This window comes from Hyla sarda, chromosome 6 (assembly GCF_029499605.1).
Source record: "Hyla sarda isolate aHylSar1 chromosome 6, aHylSar1.hap1, whole genome shotgun sequence".
Lineage (NCBI taxonomy): Eukaryota > Metazoa > Chordata > Amphibia > Anura > Hylidae > Hyla > Hyla sarda.
The window spans coordinates 251,956,783-251,983,670 of NC_079194.1; the positions used below are offsets into that span (position 1 = coordinate 251,956,783).

The 26,888-nt window shown below is 43.8% G+C and overlaps 2 protein-coding genes across 4 annotated transcripts in view; one reads left to right on the forward strand and one right to left on the reverse strand.

The window, feature by feature from the left end:
- TSPAN4 (tetraspanin 4) overlaps positions 1 to 179 on the reverse strand; it is a 719,066-nt gene extending 718,887 nt beyond the window's left edge. For all 3 annotated transcript variants that reach the window (XM_056526916.1, XM_056526919.1, XM_056526918.1), the window contains exon 1: positions 48 to 179. The gene's annotated coding sequence lies outside the window, so the exon portion shown is untranslated. The remainder of the gene's footprint in view (positions 1 to 47) is intronic.
- POLR2L (RNA polymerase II, I and III subunit L) lies at positions 116 to 25,386 on the forward strand. Its single transcript, XM_056526920.1, has 3 exons — positions 116 to 253; positions 12,845 to 12,951; positions 24,063 to 25,386. Exons 2-3 carry the CDS (start codon positions 12,857 to 12,859, stop codon positions 24,169 to 24,171), a joined length of 204 nt encoding a protein of 67 aa, XP_056382895.1. The 5' UTR covers positions 116 to 253; positions 12,845 to 12,856; the 3' UTR covers positions 24,172 to 25,386.
- The last annotated feature ends 1,502 nt before the right edge of the window (positions 25,387 to 26,888 follow it).

The window sequence follows — 26,888 nt, forward strand, 5'->3', positions numbered from 1 at the left end:
AGTCCAGTATATAGTGGACAGTATATAGAGAAGACACAGGACACTACCTGCTGCTGCAGCTGTCTGTCTCCTCAGTCCTGGCGCTATGATCATCCTCACAGCAGCGCTCTCCGCTACGACTGTACTGCAGCCTCCCGTACTCTAGAGGGCGCTCCACCGAACACAGCGGCATAGCTAACAGACGGCGGTCTCCGGGACCAGGAAGACGCCGGCGAGTGCGTGAGGAGTCACGTGTGTGTGGAGCTCGGGAGAGGTGAGACGCTGCTGTGTATAAGTGATTTATATGTGGATATAGTTATATATATTGTTATTTCAGGCTTCGTGTGACGTCACTTCATGTCCTGGATAGAGGGACATGTGTATGTGCTCCGATCACGTGGTTACAAGGCTGTCCCCGCACATTGGATGCAGGGCTACATGGGGGGCACAGACGGGGCCTAACAACTTTATGGGGGCGCAAAGAGGATACTATTACTGTGTGACAATAAACATGGGGAGTTTGTGAATAGGTGGGTATTGTACCGCAGAAAGGAGACTAAAATGTTTGGCTGGTTCTGTGGAGAAGACTTGTAAGGGAGAAATCTTAATGGCTGTCTAGGCCAGACAGAGAAGAAAAGTAAACAAAGTTTAGGCTGCTTTCACACTATAAAATTCATCCGTTAAAAGATCCGTTAGAAAAGTGTTAAAAAAGCATGTTAAACGTCCGCTACAAAATCACATTAAAGTCTATAGGATTTTTTGATTATCTGTTATGACCCGTTATAGTGAATAACGGACGTTCATTGTGACAGAAGAAATAACGGCACACGCATTAATTTTTATTCCGTCACAAGAAACGGATACATTTACGGATGTTCTTTTTAACATTGAAGTCTATGGCAAACAGATGTGCCTTTATGTCATCCGTTTGCACACAGTTTATTATATCTGTTGTTACTTCTGAGCATGCTCAGCAGAGGTGACATCAGCAGACACCTGCAGTGCTGAGGGACTACTACTACTCCAATCATGGAACAGACTTGTTTCCATGATGGGAGTAGTAATTCCCTGGCTACGGGAGTCTGCAGACAGCTGGGGAGGCTACATTAGTGTTTGTACTACTACCCCCATCATGGAACAGAGTCTGTTCCATTATGGGGGTTGTAGTACAGGGACTGAGGGATTGATCACACCGGGTTTCACTTCTGACACCCGATGCAATCAGAAGTTATTAAGCAGGGGAGCGGGCGGCATGGTCCGTAACCCTGCAATGTATCAGTGTGTTTTAACTTTAATTTTTGAATCCCCCGCGGGGAGCCCTGAATGGCCGGTGCTGAGGAACCATTCAGGGGTCTCGGTGAGAGATTTAAAAATGAACATTGTGAGTAGCAGGGGCCATATGTATATTAAAAGTGATGTGGGGGGCAGTCATATAGCAGGGATGGGGAAATCCTATCGCCCGATGCCCGGGACAAGTAGTTTTGGGTGCCGGGCAGGTGAATTGTTCATAGATTTAGCCCTGTATCGGGCTAGCAGTGACAGACCGACTTCCCCCGTATTTTTCTTTAATGCCGGTGTGAGGTGCAGGAGCCAATGCAAGTCTGCACCTCACACCAGCGCTCAGGGTGTATGGAGGGGGCAGTGGCGGCCCCCAGCTGATTTCAGTAGCCGGGGCCGCTGCTCAGAGCCCCCCAGCCGGTGTGAGGGGATCTCACCTCACAGCTGAGCCCAAGCAGAGCCCGAGGTCGCACGTCTGCTGGAGATGATTAAGCCGCTCACCGCTCGACTGGTCCTGGCACCTACTGCTATGGTCCAGTGGGGGCAGCACACAGACATACAGCCTCTAGCCATACACTGTATATGGCTGGAGGCTGTATGTCTGTGGGGGGGGGGGTGCTGCCAACCTAATGTGGGGGGAACTATGCTGCCTACCTAATGTTGGGGGAACTGTACTGCCTACCTAATGTGGGGGGAACTACAAGGTACTGTACATTGCGGTAGGAGGGGTAGTCTTATATGGCGAGTATATCCCGAACTACATTTTAACTGTAAAAGTTAGGGGTCGTCTTTTACACCCAGTCGTCTTATACACCGGCATATACGGTATGTGGGGGGTCCTACAGATACAACCGGCCCTTTGAGGGTGACCAAACTGCTGATGCAGCCCCTGATGAATTTGAGTTTGACACCCCTGGTCTAAAGGATATTATATCCATCCCTGGTGGTCTAGTGGAGTGGATCAGACTATTTTGGTTGAAATTATTTTATCTACCAGGACAAGTGGATTTTCTTGAGGGCCAAGTAGATTGTGTTCCACTTTAGTCCCTTAGACAAGTAGTTTTCTTTTTAATTTCCACACCCCTGATATAGCCTATATATCTAGCCCCCCCAGCGCATTTAAAATATGCCCCCTGCAGCGCATTAATAAAGAAATGACCCCCGCTGGCGCATTTATAAATATATACCTCCAATGCTGCTGATAGAAATATTTTTCACACATAGCGCTGCGGTAACATATGTATGTAGATGCGCTGGGGGGGGCATATAACGCGATATGTCTGCCCCCCCCAGCGCTTCTATATACATATACCCCTGCAGCGCTATGATTGAAAAGTATTTCAATTATGTCTGCTGGCACTATGCGCTGCTAATAGCAATACTTTTCATTCATAGCGCTGCAGGGGTATATTATACATGCGCTGCAGGGTGTATATATTTAGAAATGTGCCGGCAGGGGGGCTATATATTTATAAATGCACCGGCGGGGGGTATATATGTATTATGCGCTGGCAGGGGTCATATCTTTATTAATGCGCTGCATGGGGAATATTATAAATGCGCTGGGGGACTAGATATATAGGCTATATGTCTGCCCCCCCCCCCTCCTGCAGCACTAAATATCTTGCCCCCACAGCACTTTTAATATACATATGATCCCCTGCCACTCACAATGTTCATTTTTAAATCTCCAGCTGAGAGCCCTGAATGGTTCCTCAGTACGATTAATCCCTCAGCCCCTGTACTACTACTCCCATCATGGAACAGACTCTGTTTCATGATGGGGTTGTAGTACAAACACTAATGTAGCCTCCCCAGCTGCCTGCAGACTCCCGCAGCCAGGGAATTACTTCTCCCATCATGGAAACAAGTCTGTTCCATGATGGGAGTAGTAGTAGTCCCTGCTGTGGGAGTCTGTAGGCAGAGGTGTTATGGCCATACATGAGGGATGTTATAATGGGTCCTAACGGATGAATATTTATTGAGCTGTTAGCACCCGTTATTTCATCCATGGTTATTCATCCCTTTTTACACAGAAAACGGACGTTTAATAGCGGATGAATACTCAGTGTGAAAGGAGCCTTAGAGAAGACCTCACCTGTAAATTGGGGGACTGGGGAGATAGGGAGAGGAACAGGGCCTGTTATAGAGGAAAGTAAAGCATATGAATTATACAATAATCATTACAAAATGTCTCTAATATGGGGGTACAATATTTTTATTATATATATATATATATATATATATTTTTTTTTTTGAATGGGCTATCAAGGATGTAATACTCACCGCTACCTGCTCCTATACTCGCTACACTAGGGGATCAAATACTCACCGCTACCTGCTCCTGTACTCACTACACAAGGGGATCTAATACTCACCGCTACCTGCTCCTGTACTCACTACACTAGGGGATCAAATACTCACTGCTACCTGCTCCTGTACTCACTACACTAGGGGATCAAATACTCACTGCTACCTGCTCCTGTACTCACTACACTAGGGGATCTAATACTCACCGCTACCTGCTCCTGTACTCACTACACAAGGGGATCTAATACTCACCGCTACCTGCTCCTGTACTCACTACACTAGGGGATCAAATACTCACTGCTACCTGCTCCTGTACTCACTACACTAGGGGATCAAATACTCACTGCTACCTGCTCCTGTACTCACTACACAAGGGGATCTAATACTCACCGCTACCTGCTCCTGTACTCACTACACTAGGGGATCTAATACTCACCGCTACCTGCTCCTGTACTCACTACACTAGGGGATCAAATACTCACTGCTACCTGCTCCTGTACTCACTACCCTAGGGGATCTAATCCTCACTGCTACCTGCTCCTGTACTCACTACACTAGGGGATCAAATACTTACCGCTACCTGCTCCTGTACTCACTACACAAGGGGATCTAATACTCACCGCTACCTGCTCCTGTACTCACTACACTAGGGAATTAAATACTCACTGCTACCTGCTCCTGTACTCACTACACTAGGGGATCTAATCCTCACCGCTACCTGCTCCTGTACTCACTACACTAGGGGATCTAATACTCACTGCTACCTGCTCCTGTGCTCACTACACTAGGGGATCTAATACTCACCGCTACCTGCTCCTGTACTCACTACCCTAGGGGATGTAATGCTCACTTCTTCCTGCTCCGGTCCGTATTCAGGCCACAGCTGCCTTTAGTGAGCGATAAATAGTCACTAGACGGTGCAAAGAAAGATGCAAGTGCATGTCTGGATACAGAGCTGAGCAGGAATTATTAACCCCTTAAGGACCCAGGGTTTTTCCGTTTTTGCATTTTCGTTTTCTCCTCCTTACCTTTAAAAAATCATAATTCTTTCAATTTTGAACCTAAAAATCCATATGATGGCTTTTTTTGCGCCACCAATTCTACTTTGTAATGCCGTCAGTCATTTTACCCAAAAATCAACGGTGAAATGGGAAAAAAAAAATCATTGTGAGACAAAATTGAAGGAAAAAACATAATTTTTTGGTAAAAAATGACACCTTCTCTTTATTCTGTAGGTTCATACGATTAAAATGATCCCCTACTTTTATAGGTTTGATATTGTCGTACTTCTGGAAAAAATCATAACTACATGCAGGAAAATTTATACCTTTAAAATTGTCATCTTCTGACCCCTATGGGGCGGTATGAGGGCAAATTTTTTTGCGCCATGATCTGAAGTTTTTATCGGTACCATTTTTGTATTGATCAGACTTTTTGATCGCTTTTTATTCATTTTTTCATGATATTAAAAGTGACCAAAAATGCACTATTTTGGACTTTGGAATTTTTTGCGCATACGCCATTGACTGTGCGGTTTAAATAACAATACATTTTTATAATTCTGACATTTCTGCACACGGCGATACCACATACGTTTATTTTTATTTACACTTGTTATTTTTTTTTCTTTAAAGGGGGGTGATTCAAACTTTTATTAGGGAAGGGGTTAAATTATCTTTATTCCCTTTTTTTTTTTTGCAGTGTTATAGGGGACTATAACACTGCACACACTGACCTTTTACATTGATCAGTGGTTTCTCATAGGAAACCATTGATCGATGATTCTGCCGCTTGACTGCTCATGCATGGATCTCAAGCACTGAGCAGTCATTCGGTGATTGGACACCAGGAGGCAAGGTAAGGGACCCTCCTGCTGTGTCTCAGCTGTTCGGGATGCAGCGATCCCGAACAGCCCCCTGAGCTAGCCGGCAATGTTTTAGTTTCACTTTAGATGCGGCGTTCAACTTTGAATGCCGCATCTAAAGGGTTAATAGCGCGCAGGGCCACGCCGTGTTATAGAACGGGAGAGAAACAGGGCGTACAGGTGCTCCCTGGGTCCTTAACAGGTTAAGGAATCATTTTTGTTTTTCCCTCCTTCCCTATTAAAAATCCATATTATGGCTTATTTTTTGCGCCACCAATTCTACTTTGCAGCGACATCAGTCATTTTACCCAAAAATCTATGACGAAATGGGAAAAAAATCATTGTGCTACAAAATTGAAATAAAATGCCATTTTGTAATATTTGGGGGCTTCCGTTTCTACGCAGTGCATTTTTCGATAAAAATTACACCTTATCTTTATTCTGTAGGTCCATACGATTAAAATGATACCCTGCTTATATAGGTTTGATTTTGTCGTACTTCTGGAAAAAATCATAACTACATGCAGGAAAATTAATGATTAAAAATGTCCTCTTCTGACCCCTATAATGTTTATTTTTTTTTTATTTTTTTTATTTTTTTTCTGCATATGGGGATGTATGAGGGCTCATTTTATGCTCCGTGATTTGAAGTTTTTATCGGTAGCATTTTTTTTGATCGGACTTTTTATCGCTTTTTATTCTTTTTTTATTTTTATATTTTTTATGGTATAAAAAGTGAGCAAAAATACGCTATTTTGGAATTTTTTTTACGCATACGCCATTGACTGTGCAGTTTCATTAACAATATATTTTTATAGTTAGGACAATTACGCATGCGTAACTACCACATATGTTTAGATTTATTTTTATTAACTTAGTCTTTTGTCTTTTTTTCATGGGGGGGAAAAGGGGGGTGATTCATATTTTTATTAGGGAAGAGGGTTAAATCACATTTATGAACACTTTATTTTCCCTTTTTTTTGCAATGTTATAGTCCCCATAGGGAACTATAACAGTGCACACACTGATTTCCTTCACTGATCACTGCCATGCAATAGCATGGCATTGATCAGTGTTATCGCCATTCGACTGCTCAAGCCTGGATCTCAGGCACGGCGCAGTCATGCGGCGATCGAATATGCAGGAGGCAAGTAGGGATCCTCCTCGCATCCGGCATACTGCGATTTCACTGCGATGGTCCTGAACAGCACCACTGACCTACTGGGAAGCCTTTACTTTCAGTTCAGACACGGCGATCAACTTTGATCACCGCATCTTAAGAGTCAATACCAGGCATCACCGCGAACGGTGATGTCCGGTATTAGCCGCAGGTCCCGGACGTTGATGGCCGGCGAGACTGACCTGATATGACGCGGGGTCACCGCGTGACCCCGCGCTATATCGCGGGAGTCGGCGCAGGTCGTAAATATAAGTCCTGCATCTTTAAGGAGTTAATTGCCCAGCAGGGACTCCTATCAATTTGACAGGAGTCCCTGCTACACTACAGCTACAGTCATGGCCATAAATATTAGCACCCCTGAAATTTTTCTAGAAAATTAAGTATTTCTCACAGAAAAGGATTGCAGTAACACATGTTTTGCTATACACATGTTTATTCCTTCTGTGTGCATTGGAACTAAACCAAAAAAGGGAGGAAAAAAAGCAAATTGGACATAATGTCACTCCAAACATTGGCTGGACATTATCTGGACATATACCCTTATCTTAATATTTGTTTTCACACCCTTTGGGATCATTGTCCTGCTGGAAGACCCAAGATCTTGGACGCAAACTCTTTCTGACACGGGGCTGTACAGTGCGACCCAAAATCCATTGGTAATCCTCAGATTTCATGATGCTTTGCACACATTCAAGGCACCCAGTGCCAGAGGCAGCAAAACATGATTGAACCTCCACCATATTTCACTGTAGGTACTGTGTTCTTTTCTTTGTAGGCCTCATTCTGTTTTCGGTAAACAGTAGAATGATGTGCTTTACCAAAAAGCTCTATCTTGGTCTCATTTATCCACAAGATGTTTTCCCAGAAGGATTTTGGCTTATTCAAGTTCATTTTGGCAAAATGTAGTCTTGCTTTTTTATGTCTCTGTGTCAGCAGTGGGGTCCTCCTGGGTCTCCTGCTATAGCGTTTTGTTTCATTTAAATGTCGACGGATAGTTTGCGCTGACACTGATGCTCCCTGAGCCTGCAGGACAGCTTGAATATCTTTGGAACTTGTTTGGGGCTGCTTATCCACCATCCGGACTATCCTGCGTTGACACTTTTCATCAATTTTTTGCTTCGGTCCATGCCCTGGGAGATTAGCTACAATGCCATGGGTTGCAAACTTCTTGATAATGTTGTGCACTGTGGACAAAGGCAAATCTAGATCTCTGGAGATGAACTTGTAACCTTGAGATTGTTGATATTTTTCCACAATTTTGGTTCTCAAGTCCGCACACACAATGCAAAGACTAAGTGAACTTCTCTCCTTTTTTACCTGCTTTCAGGTGTAATTTTTATATTGCCCACACCTATTACTTGCCCCAGGTGAGTTTAAAGGAGCATCACATGCTTGAAACAATCTTATTTTTCCACCATTTTGAAAGGGTGCCAATAAATTTGTCCAGACCATTTTTGGAGTTTGGTGTGACATTATGACCAATTTGCTTTTTTTTTTTCCCCCCTTTTTTGGTTTGGTTCCAATACACACGAAGGGAATAAACATGTGTATAGCAAAACATGTTACTGCAATCCTTTTCTGTGAGAAATACTTAATTTTCTTGAAATATTTCAGGGGTGCCAACATTTACGGCCATGACTGTATGTGCTAGGCATTGCTGTTTACTATATGTACATCTGGAGATAAGTGGTGATCCTTTGCAATTCCACTTAACTCCTTACAGTTGCACCTCGCTCAGGGAGTTTAGGGCCAAATATGACCTTCAGATTCAAGGAGAACCTCCCAAAACAAATCTGGATGTTTTTTGTGTCACTAGTGATAAGTATCTGGTTGTGGTCAAGCCAGCATTGAGAAGAAAGGCGTCCCTTGTCCCCCAGGTGAATAAAGTAACCTCCTACATGCTCTGAATCAGTTCCATTCTCTCTATAGGGGTCTCTGAAGAGATCTCAGCAGTCCCATAGTGAGTGGATGGTATGGAGGGACCTCCTGTTTTATATATATATATATATATATATATATATATATATATAATATCAATGGGGGTCTCAGTGGTCCAACCCCACTGGTCAGATATTTATTACCGGGTTAATGTTTCCCAACCAGGGGGCCTTCAACCATTGCAAAGCTACAACTCCTCATCATGACAAAAGCTATCTGGACATATTGGGAGTTGAAGTTTTGCATCAGCTGGAGGCACCCTGGTTGGGGAACACAGGGACAGTGCAATAATTTCTTTAAATTGACAAAATCGAGAAATTTTTGTACACCCCACAACAGCTTAAAATGCCCTGACTGCCCACTCTTGGGTGGGGTTTGGATCTACTTGCCCCTTTGAGGTGGGTATACAGGATACCTTATAGAGTTCTGTAAGGAGCCCTGCACTTGTTTATAAAAGCAAGCGATTGATATAGATCAGTGTTTCCCAACCAGGGTGCCTCTAGATGCTGCAAAACTACAACTCACAGCATGCCCAGACAGCCTTTGGCTGTCTGGGCATGCTGGAAGTTGTAGTTTTGCAATAGCTGCAGGCACCCTGGTTGGGAAACACTGATCTAACCTGTAAAGGGGCATTCCAGTTATTCTACAGATGATGATAGGGGAGAGAGGGGTCAACATGTTGGATTTCAGTAACTTGATCCTTTTTCTCAGAGGGAGATAAGCCGCTGCCAGAGGAGGGAGGTGTCTTGCAGCGGCTTAAGTCTCTTCTCAGTAAAGAACATGTGGAGTCTCAGACGATCGTTCATACGTGTAGAGGGATCAGAGAGTGGTGCTTAAAAGTGGATACAGTTGTATTCTAATGTAGACAATGCTTGGTGAGCTCTACATTGTAGGGTCAGGGAGATGTGTGACCCTGCTGTTAGCTGTCTAGGGTAGAAAGGAGATATTCAGCGATAGAAAACCACAGCTAATCTCTGCTTAAAATAAAAAGCACCACACCTGTCCTCAGGTTATATGTGGTATTACAACTTGGTTCCTTTCACTTCAACGGGTCATCCACCCACAACATCTTATCCCCTATCCAAAGGCGCTGGCACCACCCGCAATCTCCAGTGCGGCACCCCGTTCATCTGGTGCAGGGAGCGGACTCTGCTCCGTGCCAGATGAGGGGCGACCACAGCCGTCAAGCCCCCTCCATTCAGGTCTATGGGAGGAGTCGTGACAGCTGGTACTAGACATGAATGGGAGGGGGCATGGCTCAAAGCTTCTGTGTTCAAAACACTGTGGTGCCGGCTCGGAGATCACGCAGGGTCCCAGCGACTGACACCCTGCAATCAGACATACTGATGTACAGAAGTACCCCTTTAATGACCCTTATTCTGGTGGTCAGGGATAAAAAAAAAAAAAAAAAAAAGAGCTTAGTGTTAGCTGCCCTAGTGGTCTAGAGTAGAGGAGGGATTAAAGGGGGTTATCCGGCTTTTCAAAACAGATTTCATTTCCACAGGGAATAGGCTTTAAAATGCAGATGACCCCTTTAATGCCAGCTTCCATAGTGTTGTAGGATATTTCAGATGTTAATGCCAGTTTCCCTGGTAATTTATTGCAGTAAAAGGGTTGATGCCAGTTTCTCTGGTGGTTCAGATTAATACCAGTTTACTTTGTGGTAAGGATCGACCGATTATCGGTTTGGCTGATAATCACGATTTTGGACATTATCAGTATCGGCAATTACCTTGCCGATAATGCCCGCCCCACCTCCCGGCCAGAGACGACCGTCGCCACTGCTGCCCCATTGCCTCCCCCCATCCTCTGGCCACATACCGCCGCTGCCCCATTACCGACGAACCCCCCCCCCCCCCCAATCCTCTGCCCACATGCTGCCTCCGCCCTATCGCCTCCCCCCATCCCCGGTGTGATAACTACCTGTTCCCGGGGGGACCTCGACGGAGCCAGAAGTATTGCGGACCCCCTGGAACAGATAATTATAACACCGGGGATGGTGGAGGTGATGGGGCGGTGGTAGTATGTGGGCAGAGGATTGGGGGGGGGGGAGGCAATGGGGCAACTGTGGTGGTTAGACTCAGGATCCTAGGACAGGCAGGGGGAGAGAAGCAAGTGGCGGTCTCTGGCCTGGCAAAAGAAGCCGCTGCAGTTCATTGATTTAAAGCGCCCGTTTTAAATCATTGATCTGCAACGGCTTCTGCTCCGCTGGGGGGATTGAAATAGCCGATAACTTATACCGGAATATCGGTATAAGTTATTGGCTATCCGCCTGAAAGTTGACAGATTATCGGCCCTAAAAAAATCGATATCGGTCGATCCCTACTTTGTGGTGTAGTGGATTGGTTAAATTCAGTTTCTATGATTGTTTGGTGTAGTTAGAAAGTAAATGCCAGTTCCTCTGTTAGTGTAAGGGGCGTAATGCTGGTTATTTTTAGCTCCCCTGGTGGTCTGGAGTAATGGAGTGGTTACAGTCAGCCTCTCTGGTGGTCTAGAGTAGTGGAATGGTTACTGCCAGCCTCCATTGTTGGCTGCTCAAAAGGGATGTCACAAAACTAAAGGACTCTGCCAGCACAGGGCAATAGATATTTTATTATGGACGATGTGTTTTGGCACATAAAGAGTGCCTTCCTCAGGTCCAATAATGCAATGCTATAAAGACAATACAAAGCTATTCAGTTGTCAATGGGTACAAATGTAAAAATTATTTTGAGCTTAAAGGGGTACTCCCGTAGAAAGCTTTTTTTTTTTTTTTTTTTTTTTTTCTTTTTTCAATCAACTGGTGTCAAAGTTAAACAGATTTGTAAATTACTTCTATTAAAAAATCTTAATCCTTCCAGTACTTTTTAGGGGCTATATACTACAGAGGAAATGCTTTTTCTTTTTGGATTTCTCTTATGTCATGACCACAGTGCTCTCTGCTGTCCATTTTAGGAACTGTCCAGAGCAGGAGAAAATCCCCATAGCAAACATATGCTGCTCTGGACAGTTCCTAAAATGGTCAGCAGAGAGCAATTTTGTTGTGACACAAGAGAAATCCAAAAAGAAAAACCTTTCCTTTGTAGTATACAGCCGCTAATAAGTACTGGAAGGATTGATTTTTTTTTTTTTTTAATAGAAGTAATTTACAAATCTGTTTAACTTTCTGGCACCGGTTGATTAAAAAAAAAAAAATGTCTTCCTAGTATCTTCCAAATGGGTACCACTATCGGACATTCATGTACCCATTTGTTCCCCCAGCCATACCTATACTTACCTAGTCTACACCCTACTGTTCACTGTGAGCCACAACTCCTAGGAGCATTGGGCTGTGGTCTAGGGTATTGGAGAGGTTACTGCCAGCCTTCCTGGTGGTCTTGGCTGTGAGGAGGTTACTGCTAGCCTCCCTGGGGGTCTAGGCATGGTATTACATAACCCAAAATTGCTGGTAACATTTGTAATATGGCTTTAGCTGGTGCCACCAGGAGCTGAACCAAAGTATTCCCCGGGTTCAGTGTCACCTCTGAGCAGGAGTAAAGGAAAAAAGACAAGTAAATATCTTAATAGAGTAGTCCTTGGGTATTGTAGGCAGGGGGACACCTGAGAGCAGGAGTTTATATTTTCATATTTGTGAGCTCCTGAAAGGTACAATAGCGATGCAGGCTTGTGGAGGGGACCTTCAGGGTTTACATGTCGCTGGAATCCCTCACAAGACAGAGCGGATCTCAGTGTATAGCAGATGGATGAATGACCGCTTCTGTATGAACTGAACTCCCAGAGAATTCAAAGAACTCCCTTTATTATTAGAGTCTCCTCACAGGTAACACAATTTGGGGCTTGTTTCCTTCTCTTCAAACAAATCAGAGATCTGAAACAAGCTCCAAAACGCGTTAGCGTCGGGAGAATCTGTTTGCTGTCAGTGACAAGGAGCCGCTCCAGATCACATTGAGTCTTAATTATATCTTACTGTATTTCATATCTGTTCTATAGTCGGGACACTTCTGCCTGTTGCATTATTTGTTGTCTTCCCAGCTGATCTTAGGAACCTTTTATATAAAATTATCCATTTACTTTGTTAAGCGATCACGGCTGCTAGTCGGTAAATGATAAGATGTGGAGAGCCGCACACGGCCACGCTCATTGATCACACCATTACAAGCTCATACACCAGCTTATTATCTGTAAGCAGTCTTGTCTCCAGAGTTCACCGTAGCCCCGAGCAAGGGCATCGAGAGGTCCCGGCGGAGCATTTGTTATTATTTAGCTGGATATTATGATGGCTTGTGACCTAATTTCATGTCTTTTCTTCCCGCAAGGAGTTCAGCAAAATGATTATCCCTGTCAGATGCTTCACGTGTGGGAAGATCGTCGGAAATAAGTGGGAGGCATACCTGGGGCTGCTGCAGGCCGAGTACACTGAAGGGTATGTTCACCGTCTTCATGGCCTCCTTGTGTTATAGCTATAGATCAACTCGATGGCTTTCTTATTCCAATTATTACGTCTTACTCTTATGGTGCCTGAGCAGTTCCAGCAGAAATGGAAAAATAAAAAATCATTGAGTCCCTCTCTTCTATTAAGCCGGGTTTAGAAGAAGTTATACCATTTTCCAGCAGACTCTGCTAGTCACTGAGCGGAAACCTTCACATTACATTTTGTGTCCATTCACACTATGTATTTTCTGAGAGGAGTTCTGCAGCCTGCTATTGTTTTTAAATTGGGATCTACTGCACTATTCACACTACAGAAATTCTGGACCCCAGACTCAACTGAAAGGATGAACATCTTCATTGTTCCTTTTTATACAAAAATCAACCAAGTATGGGTTTTTTATTTTTTTTTTATTTAACCTCTTAAGGACCAATGACGTTGTGGAACGTCATGGCACCCTGGGCTTTAAGGACCAATGACGTTCCACAACGTCATGGCATTTTCCGGTCTCTGCCGCTCGCCGGGCAGAGATCGGAACTGGATGCCTGCTGAAATCCTTCAGCAGGCATCCAGGGCAAACGCCGAGGGGGGCCATGTAGGCCCCCCATGTCGGCGATCGCCGCAAATCGCAAGGGAAATCGCCCTTGCGATCTGCGGCGATACCGGGCTGATCGGGTCTCTGGGACCCGACCGCCCGGTAATTTCGCATGATCCCGGCTGTCACACACAGCCAGGACCATGCTGGAGCCTAGGAGCGAGGTGGCAAGCCTGCCACCTCCTCCGATCCCCTGCGATCTGTCGGTTAGTTAACCGACCAATCGCAGGAGGGGGGGCGGTTACTTCCTCCCGTCCTGCCCGGCCCCTTGAAGTCCGGAGAGGACGGGAGGAAGACCGGAGGACGCGGCGGGGGACGGGGGAGTGCTGGGGACCGGCCCCGGTACTTACCTCGTCCCTGAAGACCCGGATCCAGACGATGAAGATGGCGGCGGCGGAGACAGGTGAGTAGATCTTCAGCCGCGGTCGGGCCCTTTACAGCAATGCACGTCGCCGTAAAGCGACATGCATTGCTGTAAAGGGACCCTGTAAACTACAACTCCCAGCATGCCCAGACAGCCCTTGGCGTCTGGGCATGCTGGGAGTTGCAGTTTTGCGACATCTGGAGGTCCACAGTTTGGAGACCACTGTGCCCTTCCAGATGTTGCAAAACTACACATCCTCAGCATGCCCTTACTGTCCAGGCATGCTGGGAGTTGTAGTGCTGTAACATCTGGCCCTTCAGATGTTGCAGAACTACAACTCCCAGCATGCCTGGACAGTTTTGGCATACTGCGAGTTGTAGTTTTGCAACATCTGGAAGGGCACAGATTGGGAACCACTGTATTAGTGGTCTGCAAACTGTAGTCCTCCAGATGTTGCAAAACTACAACTCCAAGCATGCTGGGAGTTGTAGTTCGGCAACATCTAGCTCTAAAGATGTTGCCGAACTACTACTCCCAGCATGCCTGAGAATGCTGGGAATTGTGGTTTTGCAACAACAGCAACAACCATTTTCCCTCCTGAGGACGCTACGGAAGTAGTGAAACATGTAGAGGGGGCATTTTCAGCATTTTAACATTGTCAGCTTGTGCGTGCAATATATTGTGGAACTGCAGTCCACATAGGGACCAATTCACCTACCAGTGACAACTGGATGAAATACAAAACAATACTATCAAGCACACACAAGCCTATATTTTTTAAGTTATACACTCACTTTATTAATTCTTTTAATAATATATGAATAAAAGTTAAATTTTAGGGGTGGGAGATAATAAGGGTTTCAGTGACCCTGGGCTTCCCAGGGTCAAAAGTTCTTTGCAACAACAGGAGGCACACTGGTTGGGAAACATTGTCTGTTTCCTAACTCAGTGTTTCCCAACCCGTGTGCCTCCAGCTGTTGCAAAACTATAACTACCAGCATGCACTGATGGACTGTGCATGCTGGGAGTTGTAGTTTTGCAACAGCTGGAGGTCCCCCACCCCCCCCCCCCCCCCCCACTGTGAATGTACAGGGTACATTCACATGGGCAGGGGGCTTACAGTGAGTATCAGGCTGCAAGTTTGCGATGCAGCAAATTTTGCGCGGCAGCTCAAACTCGCTGTAATCCCCCGCCCATGTGACTGTACCCTAAAAACACTACACTACCACAAAATAAAATAAAAAGTAAAAAACACTACATATACACATACCCCTACACAGCCCCCCTCCCCTCCCCAATAAAAATGAAAAACGTCTGGTACGCCACTGTTTCCAAAATGGAGCCTCCAGCTGTTGCAAAACAACAACTCCCAGTATTGCCGGACAGCCGTTGACTGTCCAGGCATGCTGGGAGTTTTGCAACAGCTGGAGGCACCCTGTTTGGGAATCACTGGCGTAGAATACCCCAATGTCCACCCCTATGCAAGTCCCTAATTTAGGCCTCAAATGCGCATGGCGCTCTCACTTTGGAGCCCTGTCGTATTTCAAGGCAACAGTTTAGGGTCACATATGGGGTATCGCCGTACTCGGGAGAAATTTCTTAACAAATTTTGGGGGGCTTTTTCTCCTTTCACCCCTCATGAAAAGGTGAAGTTGGGGTCTACACCAGCATGTTAGTGTAAAAAAAAAATTTTTTTACACCAACATGCTGGTGTTGCCCCATACTTTTCATTTTGACAAGAGGTAAAAGGGAAAAACACCCCCCAAAATTTGTAATGCAATTTCTCCCGACTACGGAGATACCCCATATGTGGGCGCAAAGTGCTCTTGGGGCGCACAACAAGGCCCAGAAGGGAGAGTGCACCATGTACATTTGAGGCGATTTGCACAGGGCTGGCTGATTGTTACAGCGGTTTTGACAAACGCAAAAAAAAAAAACCTCACATGTGACCCCATTTCGGAAACTACACCCCTCACGGAATGTAATGAGGGGTGCAGTGAGAATTTACACCCCACTGGTGTCTGACAGATCTTTGGAACAGTGGGCTGCGCAAATTAAAAATTTTGTACAGTCCACTGTTCCAAAGATCTGACAGACACCAGTGGGGGGTAAATGCTCACTGTACCCCTTGTTACGTTCCTCAAGGGGTTTAGTTTCCAAAATGGTATGCCATGTGGGGGTTATTTTGCTGTCCTGGCACCATAGGGGCTTCCTAAATGCGACATGCCCCCCGAGCAAAATTTGCTCTCAAAAAGCCAAATATGACTCCCTCTCTTATGAGCATTGTAGTTCGCCCGTAGTGCACTTCAGGTCAATTTATGGGGTACCTTCATACTCAGAAGAGATGGGGTTACAAATTTTGGGGGGTATTTTCTGCTATTAACCCTTGCAAAAATGTGAAATTTGGGGGGGAAACACACATTTTAGTGAAATTTTTTTTTTTTTTTTTTTACGTATGCAAAAGGCGTGAAACCCCTGTGGGGTATTAAGGCTCACTTTATTTCTTGTTACGTTCCTCAAGGGGTCTAGTTTCCAAAATGGTATGCCATGTGGGTATTTTTTGCTGTCCTGGCACCATAGGGGCTTCCTAAATGCGACATGCCCCCGAGCAAAATTTGCTCTCAAAAAGCCAAATATGACTCCTTCTCTTCTGAGCATTGTAGTTCGTCCGTAGTACACTTCAGGTCAACTTATGGGGTACCCCCATACTCAGAAGAGATGGGGTTACAAATTTTGGGGGGTATTTTCTGCTATTAACCCTTGCATACATGTGAAATTTGGGTGGAAACACACATTTTAGTGACATTTTTAAAACATTTTTTTACATATGCAAAAGTCGTGAAACACCTGTGGGGTATTAAGGCTCACTTTATTCCTTGTTACGTTCCTCAAGGGGTCTAGTTTCCAAAATGGTATGCCATGTGGGTATTTGTTCCTGTTCTGGCACCATAGGGGCTTCCTAAATGCAACATGCCCCCCAAAAACCATTTCAGAAAAACGTACTCTCCAAAATCCCCTCGTCGCTCCTTCGCTTCTGAGCCCTCTACTGTGCCCGCCGAACACTTTACATAGACATATGAGGTATGTGCTTACTCGAGAGAAATTGGGCTACAAATATAAGTATACATTTTCTCCTTTTACCCCTTGTAAAAATTCAAAAATTGGGTCTACAAGAACATGCAAGTGTAAAAAATGAAGATTGTGAATTTTCTCCTTCACTTTGCTGCTATTCCTGTGAAACACCTAAAGGGTTAAAACGCTGACTGAATGTCATTTTGAATACTTTGGGGGGTGCAGTTTTTATAATTGGGTCATTTATGGGGTATTTCTAATATGAAGACCCTTCAAATCCACTTCAAACCTGAACTGGTCCCTGAAAAATTGTGATTTTGGAAATTTTGTGAAAAATTGGAAAATTGCTGCTGAACTTTGAAGCCCTCTGGTGTCTTCCAAAAGTAAAAAATCGTAAATTTTATGATGCAAACATAAAGTGGACATATTGTATATGTGAATAAAAAAAATAATTATTTGGAATATCCATTTTCCTTACAAGCAGAGAGCTTCAAAGTTAGAAAAATGCAAAATTTTCAATTTTTTCATCAAATTTTGGAATTTTTCACTATGAAACGATGCAAGTATCGACAAAATTTTACCAATAACATAAAGTAGAATATGTCACGAAAAAACAATCTTGGAATCAGAATGATAGGTAAAAGCGTCTTAGAGTTATTAATGCTTAAAGTGACAGTGGTCAGATGTTCAAAAAACGCTCTGGTCCTAAGGTGTAAAATGGCCTGGTCCTTAAGGGGTTAAAAAAAAATTTTAATGGTATTTTTCCATTGGTCTCTAGAATCACATATATTATACATTTTCAGAGTTAAATATAATAAATGCATAGAAAACTTACAGGAGATCTGCAGTTTTAGACACTTTTATACTTATAAATGTCTGATCACGGGGGGTCCGAACAATGGGATGCGTGTCACCCGCAGCATGACATGATGGCTGACACGCCCCCTCCATGTATCTCTATGGGAGAGGCGGAGATACAGCATTTGTGCATTCCCGTCTCTCCCATAGAGCTGAGGGGGGGCATATCATCCACTTCAGTAAGGTCAATGACACGTCCACAGCCAGAACCTCACGTTCAGAGCCGGAAGTAAACTTCGGTATCGGCAGTTTAACCCTTACAGCCGCGATTGGAAGTGACCGTGGCTGTAAGTGTTTTGACAGAGGGAGGTAGCTCCCTCTGTCTTCCCTGCAGCACCCTGCAGCGCGATCGTGGGGTGCTGTGTGTGTGTGGTCGGGGGCCTGCCGCACTACCGGGAGTGAAGTAAACTTCAGTCCCGGCAATTTTACCCTTTACAGCCTCGGTCGGAAGCGACCGCAAGCTGTAAGGAGTTTTGACAGAGGGAGGGGCTCCCTCTGTCTCTCTCCTGTAGCACCCCGCAACGGTTGTGGGGTGCTATTAGTTACCTGAGCAGCCAGGGGTCTTAACAAGGACCCCCAGGTCTGTTTTTTTGCCTCTGGCACGTCCTGTCAGGCAAAAATAACGGGCAGCCAGCATATAACTGCAATGCTTTGGAATACTAAGTCAAAGCATAAAAAAAAAAAAAAAAAAAAAAAAAAAATTATATATAGCAAAAAGATAAAGGCAGCACTTCAGTCGTCCAGAGTAGGAGAAGAAAATGAAAAAGAAGATGGGGTGCACGCTTTCCTGGAACCTGGGTCCACTGGTTCCTCAATCCAGAAAAGTAAAGATGATGCAGCACTCCACAATTATGCATAAGGTGGTATTTATTCCAGCATGTGCAAAGACAATGTTTCACCAGTCTCTCACTTGAGAAAGCCAGTGAGAGACTGGTGAAATGTTGTCTTTGCACATGCTGGAATAAATACCACCTTATGCATAATTGTGGAGTGCTGCATCATCTTTACTTTTCTATATATATATCTATATATCTATATCTATCTATCTCAAGGGGACGAGTATTTACCTCAGGGCGAGGCCACCACTCCTAGTGTAACGGAGCTTCAGAAGGCGATTAAGCACTTCGAGGGCATTCTGAGTAGGGGAATATGCAAAGCAGCTCATTACATCACCTTATATAATAAATATGTGTAAAAATACATTTATTAAATTATAATGAAAAATAAAAATGCATAATGTGTAGGATCACACGATGCACATCCGCAGCATATTACATGCTGCGGCTGTCCGCCAGCAGTCACCAAAATGAGCTCCCTGCTGCAGCCGGGTAGCTTTGTGTGTCCACTCATGGTGGCGGATTTCCCGTCGGCAGTCATGAGCGGAAACATTGAGCTACCCAGCCGCAGCAGTGATCTCACCCTTGTGAGATCACTGCTGGCATCTTTTTTTTCTTTTTTTAAACATGACAACCAACATCTAAACTGCAGAAATGCCCAGTGATGGATATATCCGTCATGTTGTGGGAATAAGCACCCACTCATGGCCAATATGTCCAACAGGAACTTTAACTGTCACAGACAGCTGACCAAGGAGCGATCAGAGCAGTCCCTGGTCCAGCCAATACACTTGGAGGGGTGCTGTATTGTTCTGACAGCTCCGATCCTCTGCAGGCATGGGGTGGGGTCTATAATTCATATAATTATGCCCTGAAAGCCAAAGGGGCTCCTCTTCCTCTTGGTCCTACCAGGCGGTCAGGCAACCAGATATTACCTAAGTAGGGCTACTGCCCAGCCTGGGACTAACAGCATGACAAAATATGGGCGCATTTCCTCCATTTCAAAAGCGACTTACCAAAATGATGTCCCACAAATAATTTGGGGAAAATAGGGCTAATTGCTCTATATATATATTTTTTTTTTCAAAGTAAATAGTTTTTTATTTATTGTTCCGCATAGAAAAATATTGTCAGTAACATAAGCCGAATGACCTAATTGCTATTTTTTTCCACTGACTCTAGCCACACAATAAGGGCTCAACATACTCACTTTTGCCCTAGGTGAATACTTTAGGGGGTGCAGTATATAAAATGGGGTCACTTCTGGGGGTGCAGTATTGTTCTGACAGCTGGAATGCTTTGCAAGATGAAGTGCGGCCTATAATACAGTGCCTTGTGAAAGTATTCGGCCCCCTTGAACTTTTCAACCTTTTGCCACATTTCAGGCTTCAAACATGAAGATACAATGGTCCCTCAACATACGATGGTAATTCGTTCCAAACGACCCATCGTTTGTCGAATCCATCGTATGTTGAGGGATCCGTGCAATGTAAAGTATAGGAAGCTGTACTCACCTGTCCCCGCCACTTCGGACCACGTCCTCACCGCTCTTGATGCTGTCCAAGGGGCTCCCGATGCTGTCCCGCTGCTCCGGTGTCTTCTTCGCGATCCTCCGGCTTCTTCCGCATCTTCTGCAGGGTCTGGGCCTTGCTTTCTGGTGACGTTATTATGCTGCTGTGCCGGCGCGGTGTGCGTAGTGACGTAATAACTATGCCGGAAAGCGAGGCCCGGACCCCGGAGAAGATGCAGAAGATGCTGGAGGATCGCAAAGTGGACCCGGAGCAGCGGGAATAGGTAGGCAAACCTGCCCGGGATGCTTAAACTGCTATCCAACAGCAGCTTAAGCATTTTGTGCTGTCGGCTAGCAGTTAATGCGATGGCCCCGACATATAAAAGCATCGTATGTCGATGCTGACATCGACATGCGATGGCCTCTGAGAGGCCATCGTATGTCGATTTTATCATATGTTGGGGCCATCGCAGGTCGGGGGGTTACTGTATAAAACTGTAATTTTTTGTGAAGAATCAACAACAAGTGGGACACAATCATGAAGTGGAACGAAATGTATTGGTTATTTCAAACTTTGTTAACAAATAAAAAAAACAAAAAAATTGGGCGTGCAAAATTATTCAGCCCCTTTACTTTCAGTGCAGCAAACTCTCTCCAGAAGTTCAGTGAGGTTCTCTGAATGATCCAATATTGACCTAAATGACTAATGATGATCAATAGAATCCACCTGTGTGTAATCAAGTCCGTATAAATGCACCTGCACTGTGATAGTCTCAGAGGTCCGTTTAAAGCGCAGAGAGCATCATGAAGAACAAGGAACACACCAGGCAGGTCCGAGATACTGTTGTGGAGAAGTTTAAAGCAAGATTTGGATACAAAAAGATTTCCCAAGCTTTAAACATCCCAAGGAGCACTGTGCAAGCGATAATATTGAAATGGAAGGAGTATCAGACCACTGCAAATCTACAAAGACCTGGCCGTCCCTCTAAACTTTCAGCTCATACAAGAAGACTGATCAGAGATGCAGCCAAGAGGCCCATGATCACTTTGGATGAACTGCAGAGATCTACAGCTGAGGTGGGAGACTCTGTCCATAGGACAACAATCAGTCGTATACTGCACAAATCTGGCCTTTATGGAAGGGTGGCAAGAAGAAAGCCATTTCTTGAAGATATCCATAAAAAGTGTTGTTTAAAGTTTGCCACAAGCCACCTGGGAGACACACCAAACATGTGGAAGAAGGTGCTCTGGTCAGATGAAACCAAAATCGAACTTTTTGGCAACAATGCAAAACGTTATGTTTGGCATAAAAGCAACACAGCTCATCACCCTGAACACGCCATCCCCACTGTCAAACATGGTGGTGGCAGCATCATGGTTTGGGCCTGTTTTTCTTCAGCAGGGACAAGGAAGATGGTTAAAATTGATGGGAAGGTGGATGGAGCCAAATACAGGACCATTCTGGAAGGAAACCTGATGGAGTCTGCAAAAGACCTGAGACTGGGATGGAGATTTGTCTTCCAACAAGATAATGATCCAAAACATAAAGCAAAATCTACAATGGAATGGTTCAAAAATAAACATATCCAGGTGTTAGAATGGCCAAGTCCAGACCTGAATCCAATCGAGAATCTGTGGAAAGAACTGAAAACTGCTGTTCACAAACGCTCTCCATCCAACCTCCCTGAGCGTGAGCTGTTTTGCAAGGAGGAATGGGCAAAAATTTCAGTCTCTCAATGTTCAAAACTGATAGAGACATGCCCCAACTTATTTGTTAAAAAAAGTTCGAAATATCCAATAAATTTCGTTCCCCTTCATGATTGTGTCCCACTTGTTGTTGATTCTTCACAAAAAATTACAGTTTTATATCTTTATGTTTTGAAGCCTGAAATGTGGCAAAAGGTCGAAAAGTTCAAGGGGGCGGAATACTTTCACAAGGCACTGTATGTAAAATGATATCCTGAAAGCCAAATGGTGCTCCTCTCCTTTTGGGTCCCACCATGTGGCCATGCAACCAAATATGGCCTAAGCAAGGGTATTACAGAACACTGCGCACAAAGCGTAAAAAAAATTTGGGGCACATTTCCTACTTTTCAGATGCAATTTACAAAAAATATGTCCCACAAATGATGCATTTGTGAAAGAAAAAAAATTAAATAAAATTTTTTCCACTGACTTTGTAAACATTCCAGCCACACAAAAAGGACTCAAAATACTCACTTTTGGTCTAGATGAATACTTTAGGGGGTGTAGTTTCTAAAATAGGGTCACTTGTGGGGGTTCTGTTTGGTTCTGGCAGCTAAAACCCTTTGCAGGCATGAAATGCGGCCTAAAATCCATTCGGCCTAAAATGATGCCCTGAATGCCAAATGGCGCTCCTCTCCGTCTGGGTCCTACCACGCGGCCAAGGAACCAAATGTGGCCTAAGCGGGGGTATTTCCAAACACTGGCCGATCATCTTAATAAAACATAGGGGGCATTTCTTCCAATATCAGAAACTATGTACAAAAAATATGCCCCACAAATTATGCAATTTTTAACATTGACTTTGTAATAATTCGATGGTGTTTGAATAAATTTGGCGTATCTTGCGGAAAGTTTCCAGTGAGCGTGTTTTTGCGTCTGTGTTATGGACATCTGTTATCATACCTGTGGTCAGACCAGGACTTTTATCCGTTTATATAGACACAAATACATGCTCGTGTGAAATGGGCCCCAGGCTGTGCTGTAAACAGTGAACTTAGATGTATATTTGCCCAGAAACTTGCACTATTTTCTCTGTAAACTTGTCAGGACACCTCCTTTTATTTTCTCGCCACCGTCCAGGTAGACAAAAGTATTTCAGAATTTGTCACTTTTATGCCAAAAACACTGGTAGTTAATATGTTACCTTTTTACATTTAAAGGAAGACTTAGAGCAGTGGTCTCCTATCTGTTGACCTCCAGATTTTGCAAAACTACAATTCCCAGCATGTCCGGACAGCCTTCGGCTGTCCGGGCATGCTCGGAGTTATAATTTTGCCCACTGCTGCCTTAGGGAATAAAACCTGTCCTGATCATACACATATAGTGCTGGGCGGTATATCGGTTCATACCAAATGCAGGTGTGTTTTTTCTTTACGATATTAACTTTTCACATACCGAAATACCGTTTCCATAGCAACCAACTCCAATGCATGATGACGTAGAGAAACGGCCGGCCACACAGCGTCTCTGGGTAGTGTAGTCCAAGCTTCACTGAACTGGCTGGGAAGGGAACTACAACTCCCGGCGGACACGGGAAACTCAAGCAGAACTGTGGAGACATGGAGGAGAGTTACCGGGCGGCCTGACCGAGACCCTGGGTACCATGGTGAGGGCCCTCCCCAAATACTGTGAAGCCGCCATAATTTAAAAGAATACAGTGCTATTCATTTTTAGTCATACTGCCCAGCAGTATACACGTATGTATCTAAAACATGACCCGGACTGATTCCCATTGTGTAGCTATAAACAGTGAAGCCTCCATTCAGTGACCTCAAGCAGAGATCATGAACACCGTAGAAATAAAAATAAATTGTATGACATGTTATACTATTTTTATAGGTGTTTTTGCTGATCCTCGATTCAATTTAAAGGAGTTCATTGATGGCCGCCAGTGTTTGAATACTGGGGGTCCAACCTCAGGATCCTCCTGTAGATCAATATGAATGTACAGTACCGGATAAACCCATAGTCCAGGTTCACTTGAGGGCAAAAGTGTGACCAGTTTGCACTCCCTATAGCTAGATAAAACCAAGATACTGTACAACACCCTTTAGGGCGACACAGATTTTGTGTAGTCCCTGTGTGTTATTTGGGGGGGCCCTCATGTCTCTTTTACTTTTACAGTGACGCACTGGACGCATTAGGCTTGAAGAGGTACTGCTGCCGCCGTATGCTTCTTGCTCATGTGGATCTCATAGAGAAGTTGTTAAACTACGCTCCCTTGGAGAAATGAGAAGACATAAGGGAACATGGTGTTTACCGATGGTGCCCATTAAGGAGAGATGGAAGAAGCCCATGTGTCACAGAGCACATAGATGGAGTGAACCAGGACATTCCTATTCATGTATTACTTCAACAACATTGACTCATTTTGTGTTTAATAAAGTTATTTTTGTTTATAATTGATAACGGTGTGTCATTATAGCATGGGTGAAGCATCACAAGCTTGACTTCAATGGTAGCTTCGGCAGTAAAAACTAGTGACAATAATTTTCAGTGCGTTTTTCCTTCTCCTATCAGTCAGTTGAGTGGGGTTTTGAGCAATGAGACCACACAGTTTTTTTTTTTTTTTTGTTTGTTTTTTTTAAATTGTGGGACTGTACACCCCTTAAGGACTGAGGGTTTTTCAATTTTTGCACTTTCGTTTTTTCCTCCTCACCTTTTAAAAATCATAACCCTTTCAATTTTGCACGTAAAAATCCATATGATGGCTTATTTTTTGCGCCACCAATTTTTTTGCAGTGACATCAGTCATATTACCCAAAAATCTACAGCGAAGAAAAAACGCCATTTTGTAACTTTTGGGGGCTTCCGTTTCTATGCAGTGCATTTTTCAGTAAAAATGACACCTTATCGTTATTCTGTAGGTCCATACAGTTAAAATGATACCCTAGTTATATAGGCTTGATTTTGTAGTACTTCTGGAAAAAATCATAACTACATGCAGGAAAATGTCTAGTTTTAAAATTGTCATCTTCTGACGCCTATAACTTTTTTATTTCCCTGCGTATGATGGCTCATTTTTTGCGCTGTGATCTGAAGTTTTTAGCGGTACAATTTTTGTATTGATCTGACTTATTGATCGCTTTTTATTCATTTTTTTCATGATATAAAAAACGACCTAAAATACGTTATTTTGGACTTTGGAATTTTTTTGCGCTTACGCCATTGACCATGCGGTTTAATTAATGATATATTTTTTATAGTTTGGACATTTACGCACTCGGCGATACCACATATGTTTATTTTACATGTTTTTTTTTTTTTTTGTAATAGATCAACTTGCACCAGAAAGGTAAACAGATTCGTAAATTACTTCTATTAAAAAATCTCAATCCTTCCAATAATTATCAGCTGCTGAAGTTGAGTTGCTCTTTTCTGTCACCATTCTCCTGTCCTGTGTGTTGGATTATTTATATTGCAATAAAGCTGGAAGTTCATAAGAGAAGCTGCCGTGCTGGAAACTCTTGTTTACAGTTTGTTGGGTGCGTCCACACACTTTCCTTGCGTTGGCCGGACGTGGAGGTGAGCTGGCTGACCACACCTGCTGCACATGCAATAACACTGTAATGTTTTGTGGGTCAATACGATTACAACAATATCTGTTTTTGCATAGTTTTTGTATTTTACTACTTAAAAAGTATACTTAAAGAATTAGTCCAGTATCACAAAAACGTATCCCCTATCCAGAGATACCAGAATCATGTTTCTCCGGCATCTCCCATAAAGATGCATGTAGGGGGCATGTCAGCCACAGCTTTGTGCAGGGGTCGACACTCCGTACCTGTCGGGGTGCCATGGGGGAGATCGCAGGGTGGTCCCAGCGGTTGGACCCCCCCAGCGATCGGACACTTAATCTTCCAGATGGGGGACAAGTTTGTTTTGATACTGTATAACTACTTTTTAAAATCACCCTATCCTGTTGTCTGTAACTTTTTATTTTTCTGTCTATTTTTGTTTTACGCCATTCACCCTGAAGGATCAATAATGTTATGTATTTTAATAGTTCAAACAGAATAGGGAATTGGTGTCAAATGAACAGAAATAGCTGAATACAGCAGTCACGGCTCCCATAGAGAATAAAAGGAGAGGTGGTGTGTATGCACGACCTGCTACACCATTCTATGGGGAAACACTGAGATTGGGGGGGCACCTGTTGTCAGATTGGTATACTCTATCTACCTTTTAAGAGTTGTCATGGTAAAGTGATGCAAATCGGATCTGCCTGTGATGTCATTTTGTTACTTTGATAATCGGTGAGATTTGGAATCCAGCTCTCGGTGGTTGATCTTGGTTTCTACAATATAATACATTCCAATACATTTTGTTTAAAAAAAAAAAAAATTTTTTTTTTTTTACTTCAGTTATTAGGGAGGGCTACATCACACATGTAGAGAACAGGTAACTCACTTTTCATTACAAACCACACATTACAGCCTTATCAGAGGAGCAGTGTTCCAGACATGTGAAGCACCAGCTAAAAATAGGCATAAACAAGGTGATGGGTGACCGTGGCCTCCTTGTCATCATCTTGCTTAGAATCACAGACAAGAGGCCATACTCATTAGTCCCTGGTACAAGAGCAGGTTCAGAACCTATTCCCACCATAATGTAGACCAGTACATTTATTAGGGAGGTGCAAAATACACTGCTCCAAAAAACCCTTAAGGATGCAGGGTTTTTCAGTTTTCGCATTATCGTTTTTTTCCCTCAGCACCTTCTAAAAATCATAACACTTTCAATTTTGCACGTACAGACCCATGTGAGGGATTCTTTTTTGAGCCACCAATTTTACTTTATAATGACATCACTCATTTCACCACAAAATTTACAGCGAAACCAAAAAAAAAAAATTTGTGGGACAAAATAGAAAAAAAATGCCATTTTGTAGCTTTTGGGGGCTTTCGATTCTATGCAGTACACTTTTCTGTAAAAATGACACCTTATATT

Coding starts and splice junctions, on each gene's coding strand:
- POLR2L (XM_056526920.1), top strand. CDS start 12,857: ATGATTATCCCTGTCAGATGCTTCACGTGTGGGAAGATCGTCGGAAAT. Junction 12,952..24,062: donor CAGGCCGAGTACACTGAAGG/GTATGTTCACCG, acceptor TTACTTTTACAG/TGACGCACTGGACGCATTAG.